The sequence below is a fragment of the Ahaetulla prasina genome, chromosome 7 (genome assembly GCF_028640845.1).
Source record: "Ahaetulla prasina isolate Xishuangbanna chromosome 7, ASM2864084v1, whole genome shotgun sequence".
NCBI lineage: Eukaryota > Metazoa > Chordata > Lepidosauria > Squamata > Colubridae > Ahaetulla > Ahaetulla prasina.
This window is the reverse complement of record NC_080545.1, coordinates 102,781,215-102,803,087: the sequence shown is the minus strand read 5'-3', so window position 1 is coordinate 102,803,087 and position 21,873 is coordinate 102,781,215. Positions and strand designations below refer to the sequence as shown.

The 21,873-nt window shown below is 57.6% G+C and overlaps 2 protein-coding genes across 2 annotated transcripts; both read left to right on the top strand.

The window, feature by feature from the left end:
- The first annotated feature begins 1,798 nt into the window (after window positions 1-1,798).
- PRRT4 (proline rich transmembrane protein 4) lies at window positions 1,799-20,173 on the top strand. The gene is made up of 4 exons (XM_058191735.1): window positions 1,799-2,154; window positions 8,650-9,290; window positions 9,587-9,706; window positions 17,875-20,173. The coding sequence occupies exons 1-4, from the start codon at window positions 1,799-1,801 to the stop codon at window positions 19,611-19,613; spliced, it is 2,856 nt and encodes a 951-aa protein (XP_058047718.1). The 3' UTR covers window positions 19,614-20,173.
- Window positions 12,010-13,449, top strand: LOC131201983 (adenylate kinase 8-like). The gene has a single exon (XM_058190474.1). It carries the CDS (start codon window positions 12,010-12,012, stop codon window positions 13,447-13,449), a length of 1,440 nt encoding a protein of 479 aa, XP_058046457.1.
- Window positions 20,174-21,873: the final 1,700 nt, after the last annotated feature.

Genomic DNA, 21,873 nt, shown 5'->3' with positions numbered 1-21,873 from the left:
GGCTCTGAGCAGGAGTGAGTGAGCTCTCCTGGCACCTTTCTGACTCAGCCCAGGGAGTGGGAGAGGCCTCGAGGCAGAAGTGGTCCTAACAGGGAGGTGGACATGGGGGTCACTGGCCAACAGCAGCAGCCACAAGAGGGATCATATCCCAAGGACCTGAGAAGGACCGTTACTCATCCTTTCATCAGATGAGAGAATTCCAGTGGATCCCAGGGGGGCCTTTCTCATCAGTGATGCATTGGCTACTGGTGGTCTGCACCCACCATGACCCTGTGGAGAGTTGTCCTGAGCCCCGTTGGGTCTGCATCAGGCAGTTGATGGTTGCTGCCTCTTGAAGCCATGGCCAACAAGGTTGGGGGCTGGAGAGCAGGATGTGAGGAGGAGGAGGAGGAGGAGGAGGAGGCGGAAAATGGTTCCCCCTTCCCTCTGCTGGCTAGCAGGGGCTGCTGCTTTCAGGACAACTGGAACTGCCCATCTCCCACCTGCCCTGTGCCAGGGGCTCTGCTGCCAAGAAAGCAGGCAGCTTCAGTCTGGCCTGGATGCTCCTACAAGCAGAGGGGCTTGTAAGGATCTGAGTCGGCCCAGCCTGGCTGGAAGACGCTCAGGGAGCTTAGCCAGCTCAGGTATCAAACTTCTGCCTGCAACCTGTCCAGGTAACTCCCGCTGGAGGCTCTGGGCCTGTGTGGCTCTCTTCTTCCCCCAGAGACCCTCGGGCCCTTCTCAGGTCCTTGGGATCTGACCCCTGTTGTGGGTGCTGCTGTTGGCCAGTGACGCGTATGTCCCTGTTAGCACCACTTCTGGTTTGAGACCTTCCCTCTTTGGCCTTCACCCCACCCTGGGCTGAGTTGGAAAGATGCCAGGAATCCCCACTCTGATCCAGGCCCATAGGAACAGGGGCAGAGAGGTTCAGGGAGACCTTGAGCTCCACATGGTCTGCCTGAAGCACCTCCAGGCCAGTTGCCTTCTTCTGCCCAGAGGGGCCAGGGGAATGCCATGGTGGTCAGTGCCTTCTGGAGCCAGGATTCCAGGCCATGCTTCATTTAGCCATTCCTTCCAGGCCAAGGGGTTCCTGTTCCATCACTGGAATCCCAGGGACAGCTGCCAGAACCCAGGGCGGCAGCTGCCACATGCCAACTCCGGGTGAGGCCTACCTGCTGGGTGAATTTCTCTGGCCCTTGGAGCTGCTGGGCCATGGAGTTGGCTCCCAGAGATTTCCTTGCCAGGCTAGGTGGCATCTGCTGAGCTAGGAGGGAGGGGAGGGGTGTCCTGCCAATGTTGATGGGGTGACTGGGCTTGATTGTCAGAGCAGCTGAGGGCAGCACCTCCATTTCCCAGGCATTAGGTCCACTACAGATCTGCAAAATTAGACTGGCTGACATCAGGAGCTGCCCATGGTGGAAGGGCTGACAGCATCTGCTCCTCAACAGCAGCCCTGCAGTATAGGCCAGCCTGAGTGCCCAGGCTAGTGGGGTGCAGAGGCGCTTTGAGTGGAGGCCTGCAGCTGAAGGGAGCCTGGCTGCCCCCTTAGATCAGACCGAGCCCATCCTGTCCCGCCCAGCCTCTGCTGGGGGAACCAGAGCATCTTGCTGCTGGAGGCTATTTAAGCCTCTTCCCTGTCCTCCAGGCAGAGAGCCAGGGGCCTCCAGGGTCCCTCCTGCTGGGCTGCCCAGCTGAGCGAGGTCCCGGGTTGGGAGGCACCCCTAGCTGACGCAGAGGAGCGCAGGGGGGCCTCGAGGGGCTCAGATCACCCTCGCCGGCCAGGACTTGCGGCGCAGGAGTTCTGGCAGGTGTACCCAGGATGGCGGGCGGCTTGGCAGCGGCTGTGCTGACAGCATACGGGCGGGGGCCTCCGCCACCTCCGCTCCGCCTGGGGGAGGTCCGCGCGTGCCATCAGCGACGGCCGCCTGGATGCGCCCCGAATCCGAAGCGGCTCCCGCCTCCCCGTGGGCAGGGGAAGGAGGAAGGGGGAAGGGGCGGGCGCCGGCCGCATCCCTCCGACGGCAAACGGGGAGGAGTCGCCGCTGCAGCCGCTTGTCACTCGGGCTGCTCGCCCTGCTGCTTCGCCGCGGCGCCAACTGGGCTGCGGAAGGAGGCGAGGGAAGGAGCCGCGCTGGGGCCGCCGCTGGTCAGGGCAGCCCGGGCGGGCCGGGCCAGGTGAGCACTTCCGGACCCGCCGCGTCCTCAGACCCCGACGGCGCTGCTGAGTCCCCCTGGCCGAGCCTCGAAGTGGGCGATGGGGAGCCTTTACTCGGGGGCCGCTCTCAGCCCGCGCCCTGGCCCCGGGGGAGCAGGCGAGGCGGGTCCCGGGCCCCGAGGACAGAGGGTGCGCGCTTGGGTCTTGCTGTCGGGCGAGGCGGCGGCGAAAGCGCGCGCGTGGGCGAGTTCTCTTTCGCCGCTGCTCTCCCTGCGCGGCTTCCTTCTTGCTTCGCGGTTGCCTCTGGACGATGCGGCGCCTTCCCTGCGGGTCTCCCGAGCAGCTCTCGACCCTCCGAAGCCCCCGCTTGCTTTTGCGGCTTTCGGGAGCGGCTGAAATTCCTTCTGGCGCAGCGGGAAGCGCGCTTGCTTTTGCTGGGCCTCCCAGGTGGGCTGCGGCGTCGTTCTTTGGCTTCGGGGGGGGGGGGGGGCCACGATGTTCCTTGGCCGGCTGGCGTGAGGCCCCTCCTGGCCCCCTCCGTTGGGTCTCCTGCGGGAGGAGGGGGTCCGGATCCTGTGCGCCGGCTGCGCTTGGCGGTCCGGATTCCGGAGCAAAAAGTCGAGCTGTGTCGTGGTCCCCCACAGCTCTCTCCCGGACGTCGGGAGACGCCAGATTGCGGGAGGTCGCTGTGGAACCGCAGCGCATCCCGGAAAGGAGTTGCGATGACTTCTCTCTGGAGCAGCAAACCCCTCCCCCCCCAAGGAAGGCCCAGGCTAAGCAGCCCCGGGTGGGGGGAAGGGTCTGCCCACCCCCCACTCCGCGACTCCCCCGACGAGGTTGTCGTGGGGGAGGAGCCAGTGGCCGATCTCGGAGAGGCTCCCGGGGTCAGGCCCAGGTGAGAGATGGATGAAGCCCCCAGGAAGTCTCAGGGCAGAACCAGCCTTTGGGCTGAAGACCCCTGGAGGCCTCTTGGTTTGGTTTCTGTTGGAAGCTCTCTGGGGATGCCAACCCGGGGATCTGATCAGTGAAAAGGCAAACCCCAGCTAGAGGAGAGATTCTTGGGGTGGGAGGGGGGGGCAAGCTGGAGAAGTTGCTGCTGGGCTGCCTCCACCAATCACCTCCCTTTGGGATCCCACCCAGGAGCCCCAAGGAAAATGAGGCAGGGATGTTCCTGAGCTGCATAGTTTTAATAGCAGAGGGGCTGGGGGTGGGCATTCCCCTTCCCTCCCTTTGGCCTCCTGGTGCAGAAGGGCTCATATACTTGGTGGTGGTCGGGGAGAGGAACTCTGGCCATTGAAAAGCAGTCTGTGCATGGAGAGCGATGCAATGCAACTGCCAGCCTCAGACTCCTTCACCCACCCATGCTACCACTCTCACCCACTGATTGGGAGGAAGAGGCAGCATCACATTTTCTGAGGGAGGGGCTGAAGCTAAAGGGCTGCTTCTGGTCCTCCATCTGGCTGTTGATGTTGCGTTCCTGGGGACCCGTTTTTTGGTCTTGGGCCTTCTCCCTTCGGTCGGATGGAGCTCAGGCAGGGGCTGCCCTTCCTTCAGGTTGAAGCCTCAGGTAAGCCAGGCCTGTTTGATGCCCGCCCCCCCTTGGCCCCTCAGTCAGCAGAGTTCATTCCCTCCTTGAGGGGCTCATTCACCCCATGGTTGGGGGCTGGGCTGGACGCCTTCATCAAAGGCCCTTGGACTGGTTCTGGTGGAGGAAAAGATGAAGGGTCAGCCTGGTAGACCTGGAGGTCATCTGGGTCAGTTCAACGTGGGGCTAGCAGGAGGAAAAGCTTCTGGGACCACCAAGCCAGGGGCTCTGCTGCCAGTGGCTGTTCTCCTAAAAGCTGAGTTGGATGATGGAAAGGGCTGGTAGGCAGTTGGGCCTCGGTGGTATGAATACAGATGGCTGTTTCTCCCTCTCCAGAGTCCGAGCCAAGGCCCGGGGGCACAGATATTGGGGGAGTCCCACTCTGCAGTCCTGGCTGGTGTCAGAGAATCCATTTGGAGTCACAATCACCTCCCAGAGCCCAGACTGGCTGACTGGGGCACCAGAGACAAGATGGGGGCTAAACCGGGGTGGGGGAGATACAGTCTGGGAGGGGACAGGGGGCTGTTGACCTCCAGTCCAGAGTGGCCAACAAGTGACCCAACAGCTGGACTAGATGGGTCTGATGCTGTTATGCAGATGTTTAGATGATCTCTAGGGAGACCCTGGCTGGGAAATTCTGGGAGCCCACCCATCTCCCAGTGACTGAGATACTTCTCTGATGGGATATTGATGGGCGTCTGGTTGAGTCGCACCAGACAGGTTGTACAGCCTCACCACCTGGTCTTTGGGAAAATAAGGCAGCTGCCTTCACACCATCAGCTGAGATGCTTTCAAGCTCCCTCTTTTCTGTTTTTTGCAATGCTGGCTTAGCACATTCTGTGGGTCTTGGCAACGCACAAAACCAGGTTCAACGGGATTGGGTGGTTGTGAGGATGCAAGCTGGTTTTTAAGATGCAGTGGGAGGCAGGCCATCACGTTAGGTCAACCTGGGGTTTACTTGTTCAGCCAGAATGAAATTAGACAGTTAACTTCAGTGGAGCATTCAGCATGTTGGGTAACCCCCAAAATGGGGATAATTCAATAATCAAATGTATTGATTTGTGTGAGCCCTGTATCAATCCTTTTTAACTTTTCTGTGGCTTAGCAGTTTATATGACTTCTGTTTCTTTGGGCAGCTTGTGACTCAACATGCATGCAAAGTAGGAAACAGAAAATGGCATTAACTCCATTTCTGAGATACTGGCGGTCCTTGACTTACGACCACAATTGAGCCCAAAAGTTCTGTTGCTAAGTCAGATGTTCATTAAGTGAGTTTTGCCCCATTTTATGACCTTTCTTGCCACCGTTCTTAAGTGAATCACTGCAGTTGTTAACAACATGGCTGTTATGTGAATCTGGCTTCCCTACTGACTTTGCTTGTCAGAAGGTCGCAAAAGAGGACACGTGCTCCCCACAACACTGTAACCGTCATAAATATGAGACAATTGCCAAACATCAGAATTTTGATCATGTGACCATGAGGATACTGCAACAGTCGTAAGTGTGAAAAATGGGCATAAGTCACTTCTTTCAGTGGTGGTGTAACTTTGAACCATCACTAAATGAGCTGCTATAAGTCAAGGACTACCTGTAGGCAGTTGTGGAGCTATAAGCCTACTGACCATCCGGATCAGCTCCCCAAAAGGCTCCTCAGCAAATGCAGCTCTTCAGTTGCAACTGTGGGGGCGCAGAGGAGCCCCCAGCCTTGAAGAAGAGCCCACCCCATCCTGCCTTCCGTGTCTGTGCTGGGAAATGAGCTGCCTGCAGTTGCAGGAATTGGGTATCTCCTGTTTAGTGAAAAGAAGGACGGGGGGGGGGGGAATATGATAGTGGTCTTCCAATATTTGAGGGACTGCCACAAAGAAGGGGCGGGGTCCACCTATTCTCCAAAGCACATGAGGGCAGGACAATAAGCAATGGATGGAAACTAATCAAGGAGAGAAGAAACCAGGAATTAAGGAGGAATTTCTTGTCAGAATAATTAATCAGGGGAACAGCTTCCCTCCAGAAGTTGTGGCTGCTCCAACACTGGAGGTTTTCAAGAAGAGGCTGAACAGCCATTTGTCTGGAATGGTATACTGGAGGGTCTTGTGCCTGAGCGGGGGTTGGGCTAGAAGACCTCCAAGGTCCCTTCCAACTGATTTTCTATTAATCAATCAAAACTGGTGATGCCTTAGGGCTCAAGCCAGACTTCCAGTCTTTGCAGATGCTGAGGTGTTAAAACAGTTGGCACAAGCAATGGAGTTGCCACACAGCCTCACAGGGCACACAGCAGAAGAGGATTCCTGCCTGCCTTGGTGCCCGCCTGGCAGCAGCATGCCCACAAGGCATCCAGGTCCAGCAAGAGCAGCTACTTTTGGGCTGGGCTGTCAGCTCCATTGGCTCCCGCCTCTTCATCTGTCGGCCACCAGTGCCCGGAAAGGGAGGCAGAGGAGATGCCAGCTGGCATTGGAGCCTGTCGCTTCACACGGCTCGCCTGAGCTGCTGTGACATCCCGGAGAGGGAGCTTCTGAGCACGGGAGTGCCCAAGGCTGCCTGATGCCCCATTTCTCTGCCTCCTGAAAGACGAGGTGTGCCACGAGACCTACTTCCTCACCGGGCATCCCGGATCTGGGCAGAGTGGTCCAGCATGTCCAGAGGCAGCCGTGGGATCCTTCTGCCCCAAAGGGCATGTTTGGAGCCCCAGAGAAAGCCACTGATGGCAGAAGAAGGAACAGAGATCACTTGAGGGAGGAAGGGGCCCAGGCAGCTTAAACGCAGGGAGTAAGCAAGAGGGGCCCAGCCCTTCTCCCCATCCCCAGTGACGGGGGCTCATAGGAGTTCATCTCCATCGATGGAGGGAAGTTCTGGGGTGAGATGAAGACAGCCTTCCTCTCTCTTCCCCTGTCCATGGAGGTGGAGGCTGGCTGGGACTCCTTGGCTATTTGGTGACCTGGGGTGTGTGTGTAGTTATAGGGAAGAATTTCCTCTCAAGGTAGCCCAGTCCAACCCACTGGAGAGCCTGGGGGAGCCTGCATCCTGATCCCAGGACACCGCCCCTCCAGATCATAAGGGTGAAAACGGTCATAAATCACTTTTTTCAGTGTAACTTTGGACAGTCACTAAATGAATGGCTGTAAGTTGAGGACTATCTATACTTAGTTCCCACCTCCCAATGGGTGTGTGTGTGTCCCTTTCCCAGAGAGAACTGAAGCGCCAGATGGTTCAGAGGCTGGAGAAATGGCCACTCTATGCTCCAAAGGATGCGAGTGCCCCGTTCTTAATGGTGCTGCTGGCCGTCATCTCGGTTGGCGCTCTCCAAGAAGGGCCAGAGGGCCTCTGGGGAGCCACATATGGGGTGCTAGAGGCTGGCACTTCCTTTTACGGCCTTTTCCAGATTGGCATGAAGCTCAGTTCTTCTGGTCTCAGCCAGCACAGCCCCCAATCTCCCAGCCACTGACCCAGGCCGTTGCAGGCCACCTTGGCGCCCTTGGTGGGTCTTCTTCCCCCTCTCAGCTCACCTCAGCCCAGTTGGAAAATGCTGTCACAAAGCGGCTCCCTCCAGCGGGGTGGGCACGTGCCAGGATCAGGGAGAATTCACGCCTCATCTCCCCTTGCTGGAGGAGCTGCTCTGGACTCCCGAGCCAAAAGTGTCACTTGTCGCGTGTCTCGCTCTGCCCGTCTTCTTGTCACGTTTCTCATATAGGCTGCATCCCCATTGGGCTTGCAGGATCTCCTCTGACGGCTCACCTGGGCCCCCCAGTGCTGGGGGACACAAGGGGGCTGGGGGCCTGCCCCTTGCTCTAGAAGTAGGAGGTTTCTCTGGCCAGTTGAGAGCAGCCTGGCTTCGGGGTGGACGCCCTCCCTCCCTCCCTTCGTCCCAGAGTGACCCTGACTATCAGCCCTCTTGCACAATAGGATTCTGCTGTGGGAGAGCAGTAGGGGGGGGCAAATTGGGCATTTTGTCAGGCCAAAATGGCTCAGCTTGAGATGCTTCAGGTGACAGGTGTACTATTGCCAGCAGTTGGACGAGGGGAACGTCCGCCATGCTGCTGTGCATGTAGGATGTTGCTCACACATAGGTTTTGACCCAGGAACAGCATCTCTCTTGAGGGTGTGCAGAGCCCCTACGCTTCCTACGTGTTTGTTATTGATGTAAGATCTTAACACACTTGTTCGCCAGCTGCCTCCCTGCATCTCCTCCTCCTCCTCCTGCTCCACAGCCCCAATTCGTGTCCTGGTTTCATTCCTTTTGCGTTGCTCACTAGCACCGCTTGCCTAGTGCACCGAGTGCCACTCAGGCCTGGTCCTTGCCCATTTGTCCGTTGCTGGCCAGGGGAAGGAGGTGTCTGCAGCGCCTCCCTTGTGGTGATGACCGCCAGAGAGGCTCCTCCGCCCGTCGCCCTTCGGGTGGCCCTGGGAGGGGGCTCAATTTTGGGGATTCCCATTGGGCTGAGCAGGCTAAATGCCATTATTTCATCTCATCTGTGGGCTCAGCTGGTTTTGCATTTGACCTGCATGTTTTCAAATGTGCATAAAATGTGTGGGGAGCATTTATCAGGAGGAAACATGAACAGGAGAGGATTTAACTCTTTCCTCCTTGGCTGAGGTCTTGGGGACCATCCTTGCTCTGCCTGAAGTTGTGTGGAATCTTTCCAAGAGCAAAAATGGGCAAAATGAACCCCTGGGGAAGGAAGGAGCCACAGTTCTTGGCCACAACTCCAGGTGGCATTTGGGGCGGCTTCTGGCTCTGACCTGCACGGGGGTCCAGAGGAGCAGAGTCGGTGGGCCCCCTCCTCACTTTCCAGAAGCAGCTTCTACCCAGGCAAGGACTTGGCTGGCTGGGCTGATTCCGGACTCAGATGGAAGCTGAGGAGGAGGAGACGACTAGATAGGCGACGCTCCCTCGGGACCCTCAGCTCCGCTTGACCCTCTCCCCTTCCCTCCCCAGGTGCTTCCTGCCGGCGGTAAGACTCACCCCGAGGCCAATGTGGGGATTCCTGCTGCTGCTGCTGCTGTGCGTGTCCCCGCCGCCGGGCTCGGCAATGCCCCCGCCCCCGCCCCAGAATGAGTCTGGGGCGGACTTGCAGAGCCCCGGCCCATCTCCCGCCTCTCCGGCAACCCCCACCCTGCTGCCCAGCCACAGCGAAGCCCCCGCCTTGCGGCTGAACCTGGGGCTCAACTTCCAGGTGAAGGTGCGCAGCCAGGGGAAGGGGCAGCCCCCCGAAGGGCCTGGGAGAGCCGCCACCAGGCCGCCCCCGCCCCGCGGCCAGCCGGACGCCCCCGCCCACTCTCCAACCGAAGCCGCGGGAGGCTCCGCGGGCGCCGGATCGGCTGGAGAGCCACTCGCTGGTCCCACGGCCGGGCCGAATAATGGCTCCTCCTCGCCACGCGCCCCTGCGGCTCCCCGGCCCTCCGCGACCCCCCTCCGGCCTGGGGAGCACAGCAGCGAGCTCGAGTTCCAGGTGGACATCGGCCTGAGTGCCGGGCTGGGCCAGGAGCGGGGCTCGGTGCTCGGCGGCGGCGGCGGCGGCAGTCTCCTCCCTGTCCTGGCCGACGCCTTGGGGATGGCCGGCCAAGGAGGGGGTCCAGGTGAGTATTGCTGAAGATCTCGGGGAGTTGGAATGCGCGCGGGGGGGGGAAAGATGCGCAAATGCCGGTCCCGAAAAGGCCAGGGAAGGGAGAAGTCAAGAACCGGCGCCTGGCAGATCCAGCTTTGGGGTTGCCAGCCAGGGTCCCTGCGGGAATGGTTGAACCCCCACCAGGCCCTGGAAGGTCTTGACTGGAGAGGGAGAAGAAATGGGGCTGAGTCTCTGGCCAAGTCCCCCTGGGGGGGGGAAAGACCCCAGGCCCCTTCTGATCCCTTCTCTGTACTGGTCCTTCAACAGGTCTGTTTGGCTTCACTCTGCCTCCTGAGCTGTGGAAGCCCCAGGAGTGGAATGTCACGGGAAGCCCTGTGGAAGAACCTGAGGACCCCGTCTCCACTGCTGAAGGGACCCTGGAGCCAGGTAAGAGCATAACTGGGGGGGGCGGGCTGCCCTAGCCCCCCACTCCTTTGCTTCTTTTGTGGGGCTCGTCCTGGCTGTCAGTCTTGCCCTGTTCCGAGGAAGAGGCTCCTAAACGGGGAGGGGGCCTGCCATGCACTGGTCAAGGAGGTTCTCCAGGAACACAGCAGGACCTCAGATGGGAGATGGTAGTGAGGTTGGTGTCCCCCTTGAAAGTTTCTCTGGATTTGGATGGTGGAACAGCCAAGGGGCCTCTGGGGCAGCCCCCCAGGGGCCCTCCTCCTCCAGGGGCTCTCTGGAAACCTTCCTTAGTCTGGAAATCAGGCCTTGGGTGACTTCAAACGTCAGGGAGGCTTCCCAAAAGTGGTTTTCAGATTTGCTGAGATTTTAAAAAATAATTTCTATTAAAGCATTTTTTTCCAAAGTTAAAAAATACAGGAGATAATGGTAGGTAGGTAGGTAGGAAGGAAGGAAGGAAGGAAGGAAGGAAGGCAATAGAAAGCAAAGGAAAAAAATGAACCATTAAAGAAGGAACTTCTGGTATTCTTTATAGCAGTTACAGACATGCTTAAAGCCACTTCCTCGGTTCTGAATTAATAATGTGTCTCCTTCTCCCTGTATTCAACTTTTATTAATCTGCAATTCCACAAATTGCCAGTTCATTTTTACTCATTTTTAGCAAAAAGTCTGTAAAAGGCTCCTGGTCTGTTATAAAAATAAAGATGTTCATTAACCATTTCTACAAGTTCTTCACCACCCATTCCTCTATTGTGTGTATTTTTGCCTTCTTAATAACCTGGCTGCATCCAGGCTTTCCCTCTTCTGACCTTACTGTCCAAAAGTCCTAGGAAGAGGAATTCTGCTTGCCAGTTTTTAAAACTCTGGATCATCATCGCTTTTTCATAACTACATAACAAAATATCCCTTCACGCTTTTTACATTTCCAGAACCATTGTAAGAGGATTTTGCTGGGTAGCCAAGCAAATGCACCTTGATTTCCTGCCCCTCAGTGGCTTTGCACCTTCATAGTTGGGGGAGGGGAATTGTGGGGGGTGGGGTGCTCGCCATGCAGGAATTTCCTCAGGAGGAATGTCCAGGCAGCACAGAATCCCTGGGAGGCTTCAGGTGAGAGCAGAATTTGAAAGCTTCAGAATGCTAGATCAGAATTCTCAAGCATGGAGGCTCAGGGGGCTCTAGGGTTTCATGCCCCCCCCCTTGTTGCAGCCTTTCCATGCAACAACGCTGGAGTGGGATGGGTTGTGCCTGTGTGTGCATGAAAGCAGGGGGTCCGATGCAGGGCAACTGAAGTGGGGAGCAGGGAGAGCAGTGGGGCTGTCTGCCCTGCAGGAACCGCAATCCAAAGCCTCTTCAGCATCAGCACCAGCAACCCTGGTCACCAGAAGGCAGAAAGCAGGCTTGCTGCCTTCCAATGGCTGTATCTCCCTTTGCCCCTGTCGCCCTCAAACATTCCTCCCTGTTTCCTTCATGGGGGGGAGGGGAACAATTTAAAAGAATCTCTAATTGAGCTTAGGAAGACTGATGTTTGTTTATTTAGAAGATAGATACAGCTGCCCATCTTAAGGCCATCATTCTGAGCAGGGAACAATACATGCCAAGGCGATATAAGAACCCACAACCCATGAAACTATTCCAGTGTAAGGAAATAGGCACCACCTGGCATGCAGCCTCCTAACAGACAGGCGGGCACATGTCCCCTTCCGGGCCTCACCCACCGAAGGAAGCAGCTGCCCTTCTGAGTTCCACAAGAGCCCTCCTCATCCTGGACGATGGGTGCCAAGGGACATCAACTTCAAAACAGTCAGCCGGTGCCACCTTAGGTGCCCAGAGCTGGCAGAGGAGTGCCACCTGCAACCCTGTCACTGCAGGTAGGAGCTGTCTCGTGAGCAGCCTGATGGAGGATGGCAGGCCCTACGTGGCTGCTTCAAGGGGAGGAGAGCTTCTAGGCAGCCAGACGTTTGTCGTCTTCTGAGCAAAGGCTTCTTGAGTGCCGGGAAGCAAAAGTGAAAAATGTGGAGGGACTAGGCAGACCGGAATATTTGCAACTGAGCAGGATTGTCCTTGCTCTGGCCTCTTAGGTGACCTTCGAGGGAGAAGACATCTTCCTCAAGTTCCCTGGGCTCTCTTGGTGGGGGCCACTCCCATGGGGGGGAAGGTTCTCTGACTCAACTGGGCAAATGTGGCTGAAGGTTCCACGGGCTGCTTCCATCATCAGAAGCGCCTGGCAACCTCGGAACACAAAGTCTGTTTAAGAACCTGCTTTACTGGGCACTCTCCAACTCTCAGAGATGGATGCTACCAGCAAGCCTCACCAGATCCCCCCGGAGATGGGGATCTATGCTGAAAAGCACAATATCTTCCAGATCATGCAGGGCCTGATGGAAGCTCTCCTCGTGTCCCGGCCGGCCAACCCCATTGACTTCATGATAGAACATCTCAAGAAGAACAATGAGGAGGTGCCCAAAGTCTTCATTGTGGGTCCCCCGGCTTCTGGGAAGACCACCATTGCCCGGTGGATTTGTAAACACCTCAGTGCAATTTATCTTTGCCCCAAGGAGCTCGTGTGTAGCAAGCTGCTGAAGAGGGCCAGGGAGGCTGCGGCATACCAAGCACGTGGGGAGAAGATCCCCGATGAGCTGTGGGTTCACCTCCTGCAGGAACGCACGAGCGATGTGGATTGCGAGACCTTGGGCTGGGTGGTGGATGGCTTCCCCCAGACCAGGAAGCAGGCCCTGGAGCTTCAGACCCTGGGTGTCCTCCCCCGGCATCTCGTGGTCCTTTACGCCCCGGACACTCTGCTGATCGAGAGGAACCTGGGCAAGCGTGTGGACCCCTTCACCCAGGAGGTCTACCACACCACCTTTGACTGGCCAGTCGACGTCACCGTGCAGAAGCGCTTGGTGAAGCCGGAAGACACCTCAGAGCAAGCCACTGCTCGGCGGCTTCTGGAGAATCACCGCAACATACCTGGCATCATCCAGACCTACCAGGATCGCCACAAGGCTATCAACGCCGACCAGCCCTGTGTCGACGTCTTTGCCCAAGCGCTCAATTTTGTGCAGAGCCGTCCACGCTCCAACGCCCCCTTCACTCCCCGCATCTTGCTCCTGGGGCCCCCGGGCAGCGGCAAAAGCCTGCAGGCAGCTCTGCTCTCCCAGAAATACGGGGTGGTCAACGTTGCCTTTGGGGACCTCCTGCGGGAGAAAATGGCCGGGAACATGGGCGTGGGTGAATTCATCAAGCCCTTTTTTGAAAGGGGGTACCCCGTGAATGACAACATAGCCTTGCACGTCCTCCAGGAGCGGCTGGAACAGACCGACTGCCGTACCTACGGCTGGGTGCTCCATGGCTTCCCTCGGGACGTGGACCAGGCGCTGCTCTTCCGGCAGATCGGCGTCGAGCCCAACCGAGTCTTCTTCCTCAACCTGCCCACCGAGGTGGGGTTGCAGCGCCTCTGCCAGCGTGCCACCGACCCTGTTACCGGGGAGAGGTACCACACCATCTACAAACCACCTGTGGAAGAGGAGGTCCACCAGCGCCTGCGCCGCCACCCCAAGGACGATCCCCTCCACGTGGAGCGGAAGACGGACATCTACAGCCACCAGCTGCCTGACCTGGAGGAGCACTATGAGGACTCCATCTGCCTCAATGCCGATCAGGACCCTTACACCGTCTTTGAGTACATCGAGAGCTGCCTGGTCAAGCCCCTGCCCCTCTGCAAGTTGTAAGAGCCGAGAGGTTCCCCCCACCCCGTGGCTTTGCCAGCACCGCCCTGGCAGCAAGCAACATGGATGGTGAGAGGAGGGCAGTGTGTTTAGCGCTAATGGGAGAATAAAAATATTTTGCTTTCACGTGGAAGCCATCTCTGCTTCTTGTTTAAGAAATGCCTTGCCCTGGGTCAGCCACGATGCCTGGCTCCTGCAAGTCACTGCTCTTGGTGCCCATCTCTGTCATTGGCAGCAGGCTGGGTGGACAGAAGAGAGCCTCATTCTGCCTGCCTTCCTTAGGACCCGTCCTCTACCCCCTATGTGGCTCATAGTGGCGTTTTGGATACCTGCCCTAGAAATTAGTCACATCTCTCCCCCTGAAACCTCAAAGGATGTGCCCAAGAAATGGGCACCTGCCCATCAGCAGAGGCTGGTCCAGGTGGGGAGGTTTCTGTCCAGTTGACAGGGAAGGAATTGGGCTGAATCACAGCAGGGAGCATCGGACTGTCCTTGACATCCTCTCTGCCCCCCAGCCCCCTTTCCTAATTTTGTAGAAGGAGTGGCAGGTAACCACAGAAAAGCTGGAGGAGTGTTCCAAATTTGCCATGTCTCCCCAGTTAGGCTGTGCTGATGCAGACACAGCACTATCAAGGGTCCTGGCTGCCACAGAGATAAGCATGGAGTTGTTCTTGGCGGGGAGGAGTGGGGAGCTGAGATTTCCCCATTAGGCTGGCTGGTGGGGAATTCTGAGGCCAACCGGAGAGAGGCTGGAAGGTATTTTAGCGTGGCCCTCTTCTTCTGCCTATCCACTCCAGGGCATCTGTTCCAATAATGGAGGGTTTACTTGCTCTGCCCTCAAATATTGGGGAGGGGCTGGGGCTGGATGCTTTGGGGGGCTCTTGGGCTTCTGTAAATGGCCCTGTAGATGGCCCAGGCCAGGCCCCTTATTCTGCTCCCCCCCATCTCCCAATAAACAGAATAACAGAGCTGGAAGGGACCTTGGAGATCTTCTAGTAGTCCAACCCCCTACACAGTCTGGACAAATGACCATCCAATCTCTTCTCAGAAACCTCCCAGCTGACCTTCTACTTGAGCGTAGCTGGGAAGATTCCTTGGCATCAGCCTCTCCATCCTTTACGTGGCATGAAGATCTACTTGCCTGGGATGGTCCCTGCTGGATCTCGTCTCCCTGACCGGCTGCTGCCCAGGACGAGCGTCTTGAGGCTGAGCTCTTGAAGGGCTGTGGTGGCGTCAGGAGATCTGAGTGTCCGAGCCACATTTCTCCCTTCGGAGAACCGGGAGCCAGGTGCCTTGGCCAAACCAGGAGTCTCTCCCGAAATGGGGAAGGAAGCTGCCCTATTGCGATATTGGAGCCAAGTGGAGGACGTGACACCCTGGAGGGCACAGAGGGGGCAGCCCTCCAGATGGCTCTCGAACCCACCCCACCGGCTCCATCGCCCTCTTGCAAAAGCCCCAGCTTTCTTGGGGTAGCAGCTTCACACGAGCCAGTCTCTTCGTCAGGTTGACTCACCTGTTTGTCTCCTGCAGTGACGGTACAGCTGGTGACTTCGGCCCAGAGATTGTAGAATCCCAGGATGAGAAGGAACCCAAAGATCCTCTGGCCCACCCCCATCAAAGACAGGAGACTGCAAAGACCCTGCCAGCCCCACCAGGCAAATTAGACCAAGAAAGAGGCTCCAGGGATGCGAAGTACAGGTGGTCCTTGACTTATGACATTTTGTTTAATAACCTTTCCACATTACAACAGCGTTGGAAAAAGAACTTCACACTCAACGACTTTTGCAGCATCCCTGTGGTCACATGATCAAAATTCAGATGTTCGGCCACTGACTCACATTTATGACGGTTGCGGTGTCCCGGAGTCACGTGATCCCCTTTTGTGACCTTCTGACAAACAAAGTCAATGGGGAAGCCGTAGTCACAGTAACAACCATGTTACTGACTTAAGCACTGCAGTGATTGGCTTAACATCCCTGGGAGGAAAGGCCATAAAGTGGAGCAAAACTCATTTATATTAACAAAGGAGATTTTGGGCTCAGTTGTGGTTGTTAAGTCAAGGACTGGCTATATTTACGATCCAAATTTGAAGTTACAAAGGCCTGCCCCCCCCTCCCCCCTGTGATCATGGGACCACATTTGGGGCACTGGGCAACCGGCAGGTGTTTAGTCACATGACCACAATTTAGATGTTTTTCCCGGAAACCACTGTTAGTTTCTGGTCTCCGTCAAAGAACGCCTCATAGGGAACGATGGGCTCCCTTAACAAGGCTACTTTGGCTTTCCAGCTGCGCCATCTGCTTAACCACCATTGCAAAAAAAACATGGTAAAACCGAGCACAGTCATATGATGACCTGCTTAATGACCATCATGGCTTACGATTGTAATTGTGGCTTCAATAACGGTCGTATTTCAAGGACTGCCTGCGGTAACATCGTCTTGCAAGGGTGATCGGGCTTCCCCTCCTCCCTCGTTTATATTCATATAGATTATGGGGGGGGGGTCTAAGACATTGTGCTGGTATTCTTGCCCCCCCCCCCGAAGCCTCCATTTTCTGACCATGAAATGGGCCCCAGTGAGTTTCTCTCGGAAAGGGTCTACGTCCCCCCGCCTTGCAACTGGGCCCTCAATGTCCAAAAGCCACGGCACGTGGGAGCTGCTGGTTCATGGGTTTTGGGCAACAGAGGCTTTCTGGGGAAAGGAAAAAGGAAATGGGGGTGGGTGGGTGTTTCACCACCAAGACAGGCTGCCTCTCCTGCTTCATTTTTTTCTTACAATCTCTTAAATTGCAGAAGGAAAATGAACACTTGACTGAAGCCAGCCTTGTTCTGTCCAGGAGTTCAATTCTGAGCAGCTCAAGGTTGACTCAGCCTTCCATCCTTCCAAGGTCTGTAAAATGAGGACTCGGATTGTTGAGGGGAAGAGGCTGACTCTGTTAAACGGTGTAGAGAGGGCTGGAAAGCACTGTGAAGTGGTATATAAGTCTAAGGGCTATTGCTATTCTCTCTTTCTTATTCTCTCTTTTATTTATCTATCCTCCTCCTAATCCAATTTACGCAGCCCTGCATCACAGGAAAAGTGACTGCCATCCCGCAGTGCCTTCCCCAGAATCTGGAGCACCTGCGTCATTAACAGAGGGATCAGCCGGGCTCCTACTGGCTGCCCTGGGCTGCTGCAAGCAGGCCCCCATGGGGTTCAGCCTGTGGGGGGAGCTAGACCCTTGGCTGCCCCCCATAATGCCCAAGCCATGCTCTGAAAAGGGCCAGTGAGGCATTGCCAGGCTCTTGACCTGCCCCACTCAGCCCCATTCTACCAGAGGGCTGGGCGGTTTCTGAAGCAGGCACTCAGCCTGAACCGCTTAAAGAGGGCTGGTCCTCCTGCGAACAGGAACTGTTTCTGCAGGAGCAGGAACCAGACTCCGCCTTCCGAGAGAGTCGGTGGCTTCTACTCACCTGGAGTTTTGCACAGCCAGGCATTTGGCAATTTTTAATGGGGAGGCCTGCTCTTTTGCCTGCTCCTCTACGATTTACCTGCCCCAGAGGCTACTTCTGGGTTACCAGTGGGGCCGCTGCCTTTACTGAGCAGCCCGCAAAGAGGATCTTCCTCAGGGTGTTTCCTTTCTGCTCACCCTCCTCTCTCCCCGGTGCTTGTCAGCCCAGCTGATGGATCACAGCCCTGGAGGAGGATAGCCCCCTCCCCAATCCTCCTTCTCACTGGCGATCTGTCAGTCTGGCTGCTTCTGGTCCTGGGGCTGGAGTGCTACACCATGACTGGGTTGGAGCACCTCCCTGAGCAGCCCAGGCAGCTTCTCCCACCCTTGGGTCTTCCTCCCCACATCAGTGGTGGGTTTCTACCGGTTCACCCCGGTTTGGGTGAACTGGTGGCGGCGGCGGCGGGAGGCTCTGCCCATCTGCCCGGACATCATCACGGATGTTCTGCGCATGCGCAAAAGCACTGTGCATGAGCAAAGTGAGCGCGTGCTCACATGCACGCTCACAGTTCCGAACCAGTAGCAAAGGTAAGTGAAAACCACTACTGCTCCACACCTCGGGAGAAGAAGGGTGGCTGCTGAGTGGCAGCCAAGCTAGGAGAGCCCAGAGGTCTGGAGGACAGAAGGGTGACAACGGGGTGTTTTTGCAGGGCACTTTGGCATTAAAATGTGAAGCTGCTGAGAATCAGGAAACCAAAGGAAGCAAAGAAGTGTTTTCAATTAATTTAATATCTGAATAACGAGGGAAGAGAAGCCCCATTGCCAGCCTCATCCATACCATGCAGTTCTGCACAATTTCTGGACCTCTGGCTGTGTCCTCAGAGGGCGGGCCAGACCTAGGAAGACAGAGGGAAGATTGTTCATTGTCAGCTGCCATCGGGGCAGGAGCGGCCCCTCCCTTCCTGGCTTAACCCTCCCTCCTGTCTTCTCTCCCCAGGACCAGTGGAGCCCAGTGGCAGCCCCACCGCCCCGCTGGGCAGCGAGGAGGCGTTCGTGGCACTGCCCGCCTGCCTGCCGGACCGGCCCGATGCCTGTGGCTCCCCCCGGCCAGAGCCCGGCACACCTCAGCTGCTGCCCGGTGGGCCCCTCTTTGTACCCCTGCACTCGGACTGGACGGCGGCGCTGGCCACGTGGGGGCCAGCCTGGGAAGGCCACGTCTACGGCGCTGGTGCCCTCTTCGCCTTGCTGGCAGCCTTGGCCCTGCTGGCCCTGCTGGTGCTGCCCTGCCGCCGCCACCGCCTGGCTGCCTCTGAGGGCCGCCTGCTGGGCCTGCTGCACCTGTTGCTACTGGGGGCTGGCAGTGCCCGGGCCGGGCTGCTCTTTGGCCAGGCCGATGGGCAGCGTTGGGAGCGGCTCCCTGCGCTGGCTGTGCGGCTGCTGCGCGATCTTCCACTGCCCTGCTTAACCTCAGCTCTGGCTGCTGCCCTACTGCTGCTCTCACGGCGCCCACGGGCCAAGCTCTCAGCACACCCTGGCCTCCGCCCACCCTGCCTGCTGGTGCTGCTGTTGCTGGGTCATTTCTCGGCTGCCACAGGCGCCGTCTTGGCCGCCGAGCGGCTGCCGGTGCTGCTGCTAGCCTCGCGGGGGCTCTTTGCACTGCTGGCTGCGTTGCTCTCGGCCGCCCTGCTGGGCTGCTCCTGCTTGGCGCGGGGGGAGGTGGCTCAGATCTATGACCTCCGGAGTGCCCCGCCACCACCAACCTGCCAGGGCTCTTTTGCTAGCGGCCGCCGGTGGAGCCGCGCTGCCCGTGCCGCCTCACCCGCCGCCACCTTCGGGCTGCTCAGCGCTGGCCTTCATGCCTATTCGGTACTGCATGTGCTGGGCTATGGGCTTAGCCCGGCACTCTTCGGGCCCTGGCCCTGGTGGGCGCTGCAGCTCTCGTGCCGGCTGTGCGAGGCGGGTGTGGGGCTGCCGCTGGCTGCCTTCGGCCTTTACCTCACCTGTGGCTGCTCTGCTGCCACCTGCTGCCGCCGTCTCACCTTCTGTTCAGGCCAGGCTGCCGCCAAAGCCCCAGTGCTGCCCAGCAGCCTCCACTGGGCGCTGTCCCAGCAGGAGAAGCTGGCTGTGTGCAGTGACACAGTGGTCCGCAGCCAGTCCGACTACCTCCCACTGTGCGCTGTGTCCATGGAGGGGCCCCTTGATGCCCGCTGTGCTGCGGCTGCCTGGTCAGTCCTCAGCCTGGCCGTGGAGGCAGCTGATCCCACCGCCGACTTCCAGCCACCCTCACCCATTGACCTGCGCCGTAGCATCGATGAGGCACTGTCCAGCGAGGGGCTCCTCCAGGGCAGCAGTGCCTTCTCCACCTCCAGCATCCTCTCGCTGGTCTCCGCCACTGAGTGCCACCTGCCCCACGCCACTTCCTGCTTGGAGCTGGCCCTGGTTCAGCCGCAGGACGATGGGTTGGTTGCTCTGCAACCCCATGGGGCCACCATCCAGCCCTCCTCCCCCACCAGCCCCACCAGGAGCACTGCGGGGCCTTCCCCGAGCCATGCAGACTCACTCCCATCTTCTCCAGCTGCCAGAGACCCACCCGGGGGCCTGCCTGAGCACTCCCAGGAGTCCCTGGCCTCGGTGGGGCAGCCCAGAGAGGACACAGCCCCCATGCAGGAGGAGCCAGTGGATGTTAGCCAGCCAGCCGATGTTGTCAGTGTTGGCAGTGACACCATAGATTTATAATCCCCTGGAACCCCCAATATGGACGCCTGCCCCATACTTTGGATCGGAGCTCACTGTGCATCTGCAGTGGGAGGATGCCCAGCTTGGTGGCCCCTTCCTCCCAGGCGGCTGTGCAGCTGCTTCACTCCTTGGGTGGGGCAGATGGGCAGGGGTCTCTGGCCCAGCGGGAGGCTCTTCCCACATCATTCTGCCTCCGCACAAAGTGGCCAGTTTCTAAAACCCATCATGCTCCCAACTCAGCAAGCTACTCACTGTGCAAACACAACTGCTGGGTCTTCAGCGTACCCGCTTAAACGTGTTGTGGGAACAGAAGTGATGGGACGGGTCGGGGTTCTGCTGTTGCACAGCCACCCCCTTCCCTTCTGCTAGCAAAAAGGGTTGCCCTCCCCCCTCCCCTCCTTGCTGGGGACCCGGCCAAAGTGGCACTGAAATGAGCCCCCCCCTTCCCGATCTTCAAAGCCAGCAAGAGCGGGCGACTCTGTTCTGTGGGGTGGGGTGGGGAATCCAAATCCTACGTGTGGATCCTCCCTCCTTCCCCAGAAGGGAACCGAAGCTCTGTAATTTTAATAAAGGGATTTTATGGAGAGGCTGTCTGGTCTTTGTGCTTGGAGGGAAAAGGGTCCTCTACTTGTCCCGCCCCTTTTAGAGCTCAGAGCCTCCCCCACTCCATGAGTACCCACCTTTGGGCCCTTTCAAATTTATTTATTTATTTTATTTTATTTATTTGATTTTTATACCGCCCTTCTCCCAAAGGACTCAGGGCGGTGTACAGGCAAGATAAAACCAGCAATACAATATACAGGTTAAAATACAATTTAAAAAACTTATTTAAATTAGCCTGAGGATTAAAATTTACCATACACTAAAAACCCCGTTTAAAAATTAATAAATTTAACATTAAAATTCCAATTTAAGCCAGCCCCGCGCGGATAAAGAGATGTGTCTTCAGTTCGCGACGGAATGTCCGAAGGTCAGGTATTTGGCGTAAACCCGGGGGAAGCTCGTTCCAGAGTGTGGGAGCCCCACAGAAGGCCCTTCCTGGGGCCGCCAGCCGGCATTGTTTGGCGGACGGCACCCTGAGAAGTCCCTCTCTATGGGAGCGTACGGGTCGGTGGGAGGCGTGTGGTAACAGCAGGCGGTCCCGTAAGTACCCAGGTCCTAAGCCATGGAGCGCTTTAAAGGTCGTAACCAACACCTTAAAGTGCACTCGAAAGGCCACAGGCAGCCAGTGCAGTCTGCGCAGGAGCGGTGTTACATGGGAGCTACGCGTAGCTCCCTCTATCACCCGCGCAGCTGCATTCTGAACTAACTGCAGCCTCCGAGTGCACTTCAAGGGGAGCCCCATGTAGAGAGCATTACAGTAATCCAAGCAAGAGGTAATGAGCGCATGAGTGACTGTGCATAAGGGATCCCGATCAAGGAAGGGGCGCAACTGCCGAACCAGGCGAACCTGGTGGAAGGCCCTCCTGGAGACGGCCGTCAAATGGTCTTCAAACGACAGCCGATCATCCAGGAGGACACCTAAGTTGCGCACCCTATCCTTTGGGGCCAGTAACTCGCCTCCAACAGTCAGCCGCGGCTGCAGCTGACTGAATCGGGATGCCGGCATCCACAGCCACTCCGTCTTGGAGGGATTAAGCTTGAGCCTGTTTCTCCCCATCCAGACCCGTACGGCTTCCAAACACCGGGACAGCACTTCAACAACTTCATTGGGGTGGCCCGGGGTGGAAAAGTACAGCTGGGTGTCGTCAGCGTGAACAGCTGGGCACCCTCTTTGCCCGGCACAGCCTCAGGGCCCTGAACCCACGGCTCAACTGGCAAAGGAGAGCCTTTGTCACCTTCCCCCTCCCCCCTCCCCCAGTAATTTTTGGACAAGGCAGGTTAAACCAAAGAGGGTGAGGTTGGTAGCAGCCATGTTTGCTTTCTCCCCAAAATGCCAGTGGCTCAGATTTAGTTCCTGCCACCTATTGAGCAACAACCGGCCCAACCAGGCCGAATTCCCACAGCCCTGAGTGCCACCCAACCCATCCCATTCAGGCAGGAGGAAAAGGCATTATTCTCCTGGCCACGTCTCACTCACCTAGAGGATGGGACTGGAGGGCACTAGCCAGGTTGGGGTAGGCCACTCGGGGGGCTACCTGATTCTCTGCTGCTGTCCCGCTTCCCCAAGCTGGCCTCTCTAGAAATGGGGCTATGGACCTGGTTGCCTTGCTAACTCACTGCAGAAAGAAATTATGGTTAGCGGTCAAAGAACGCGGTG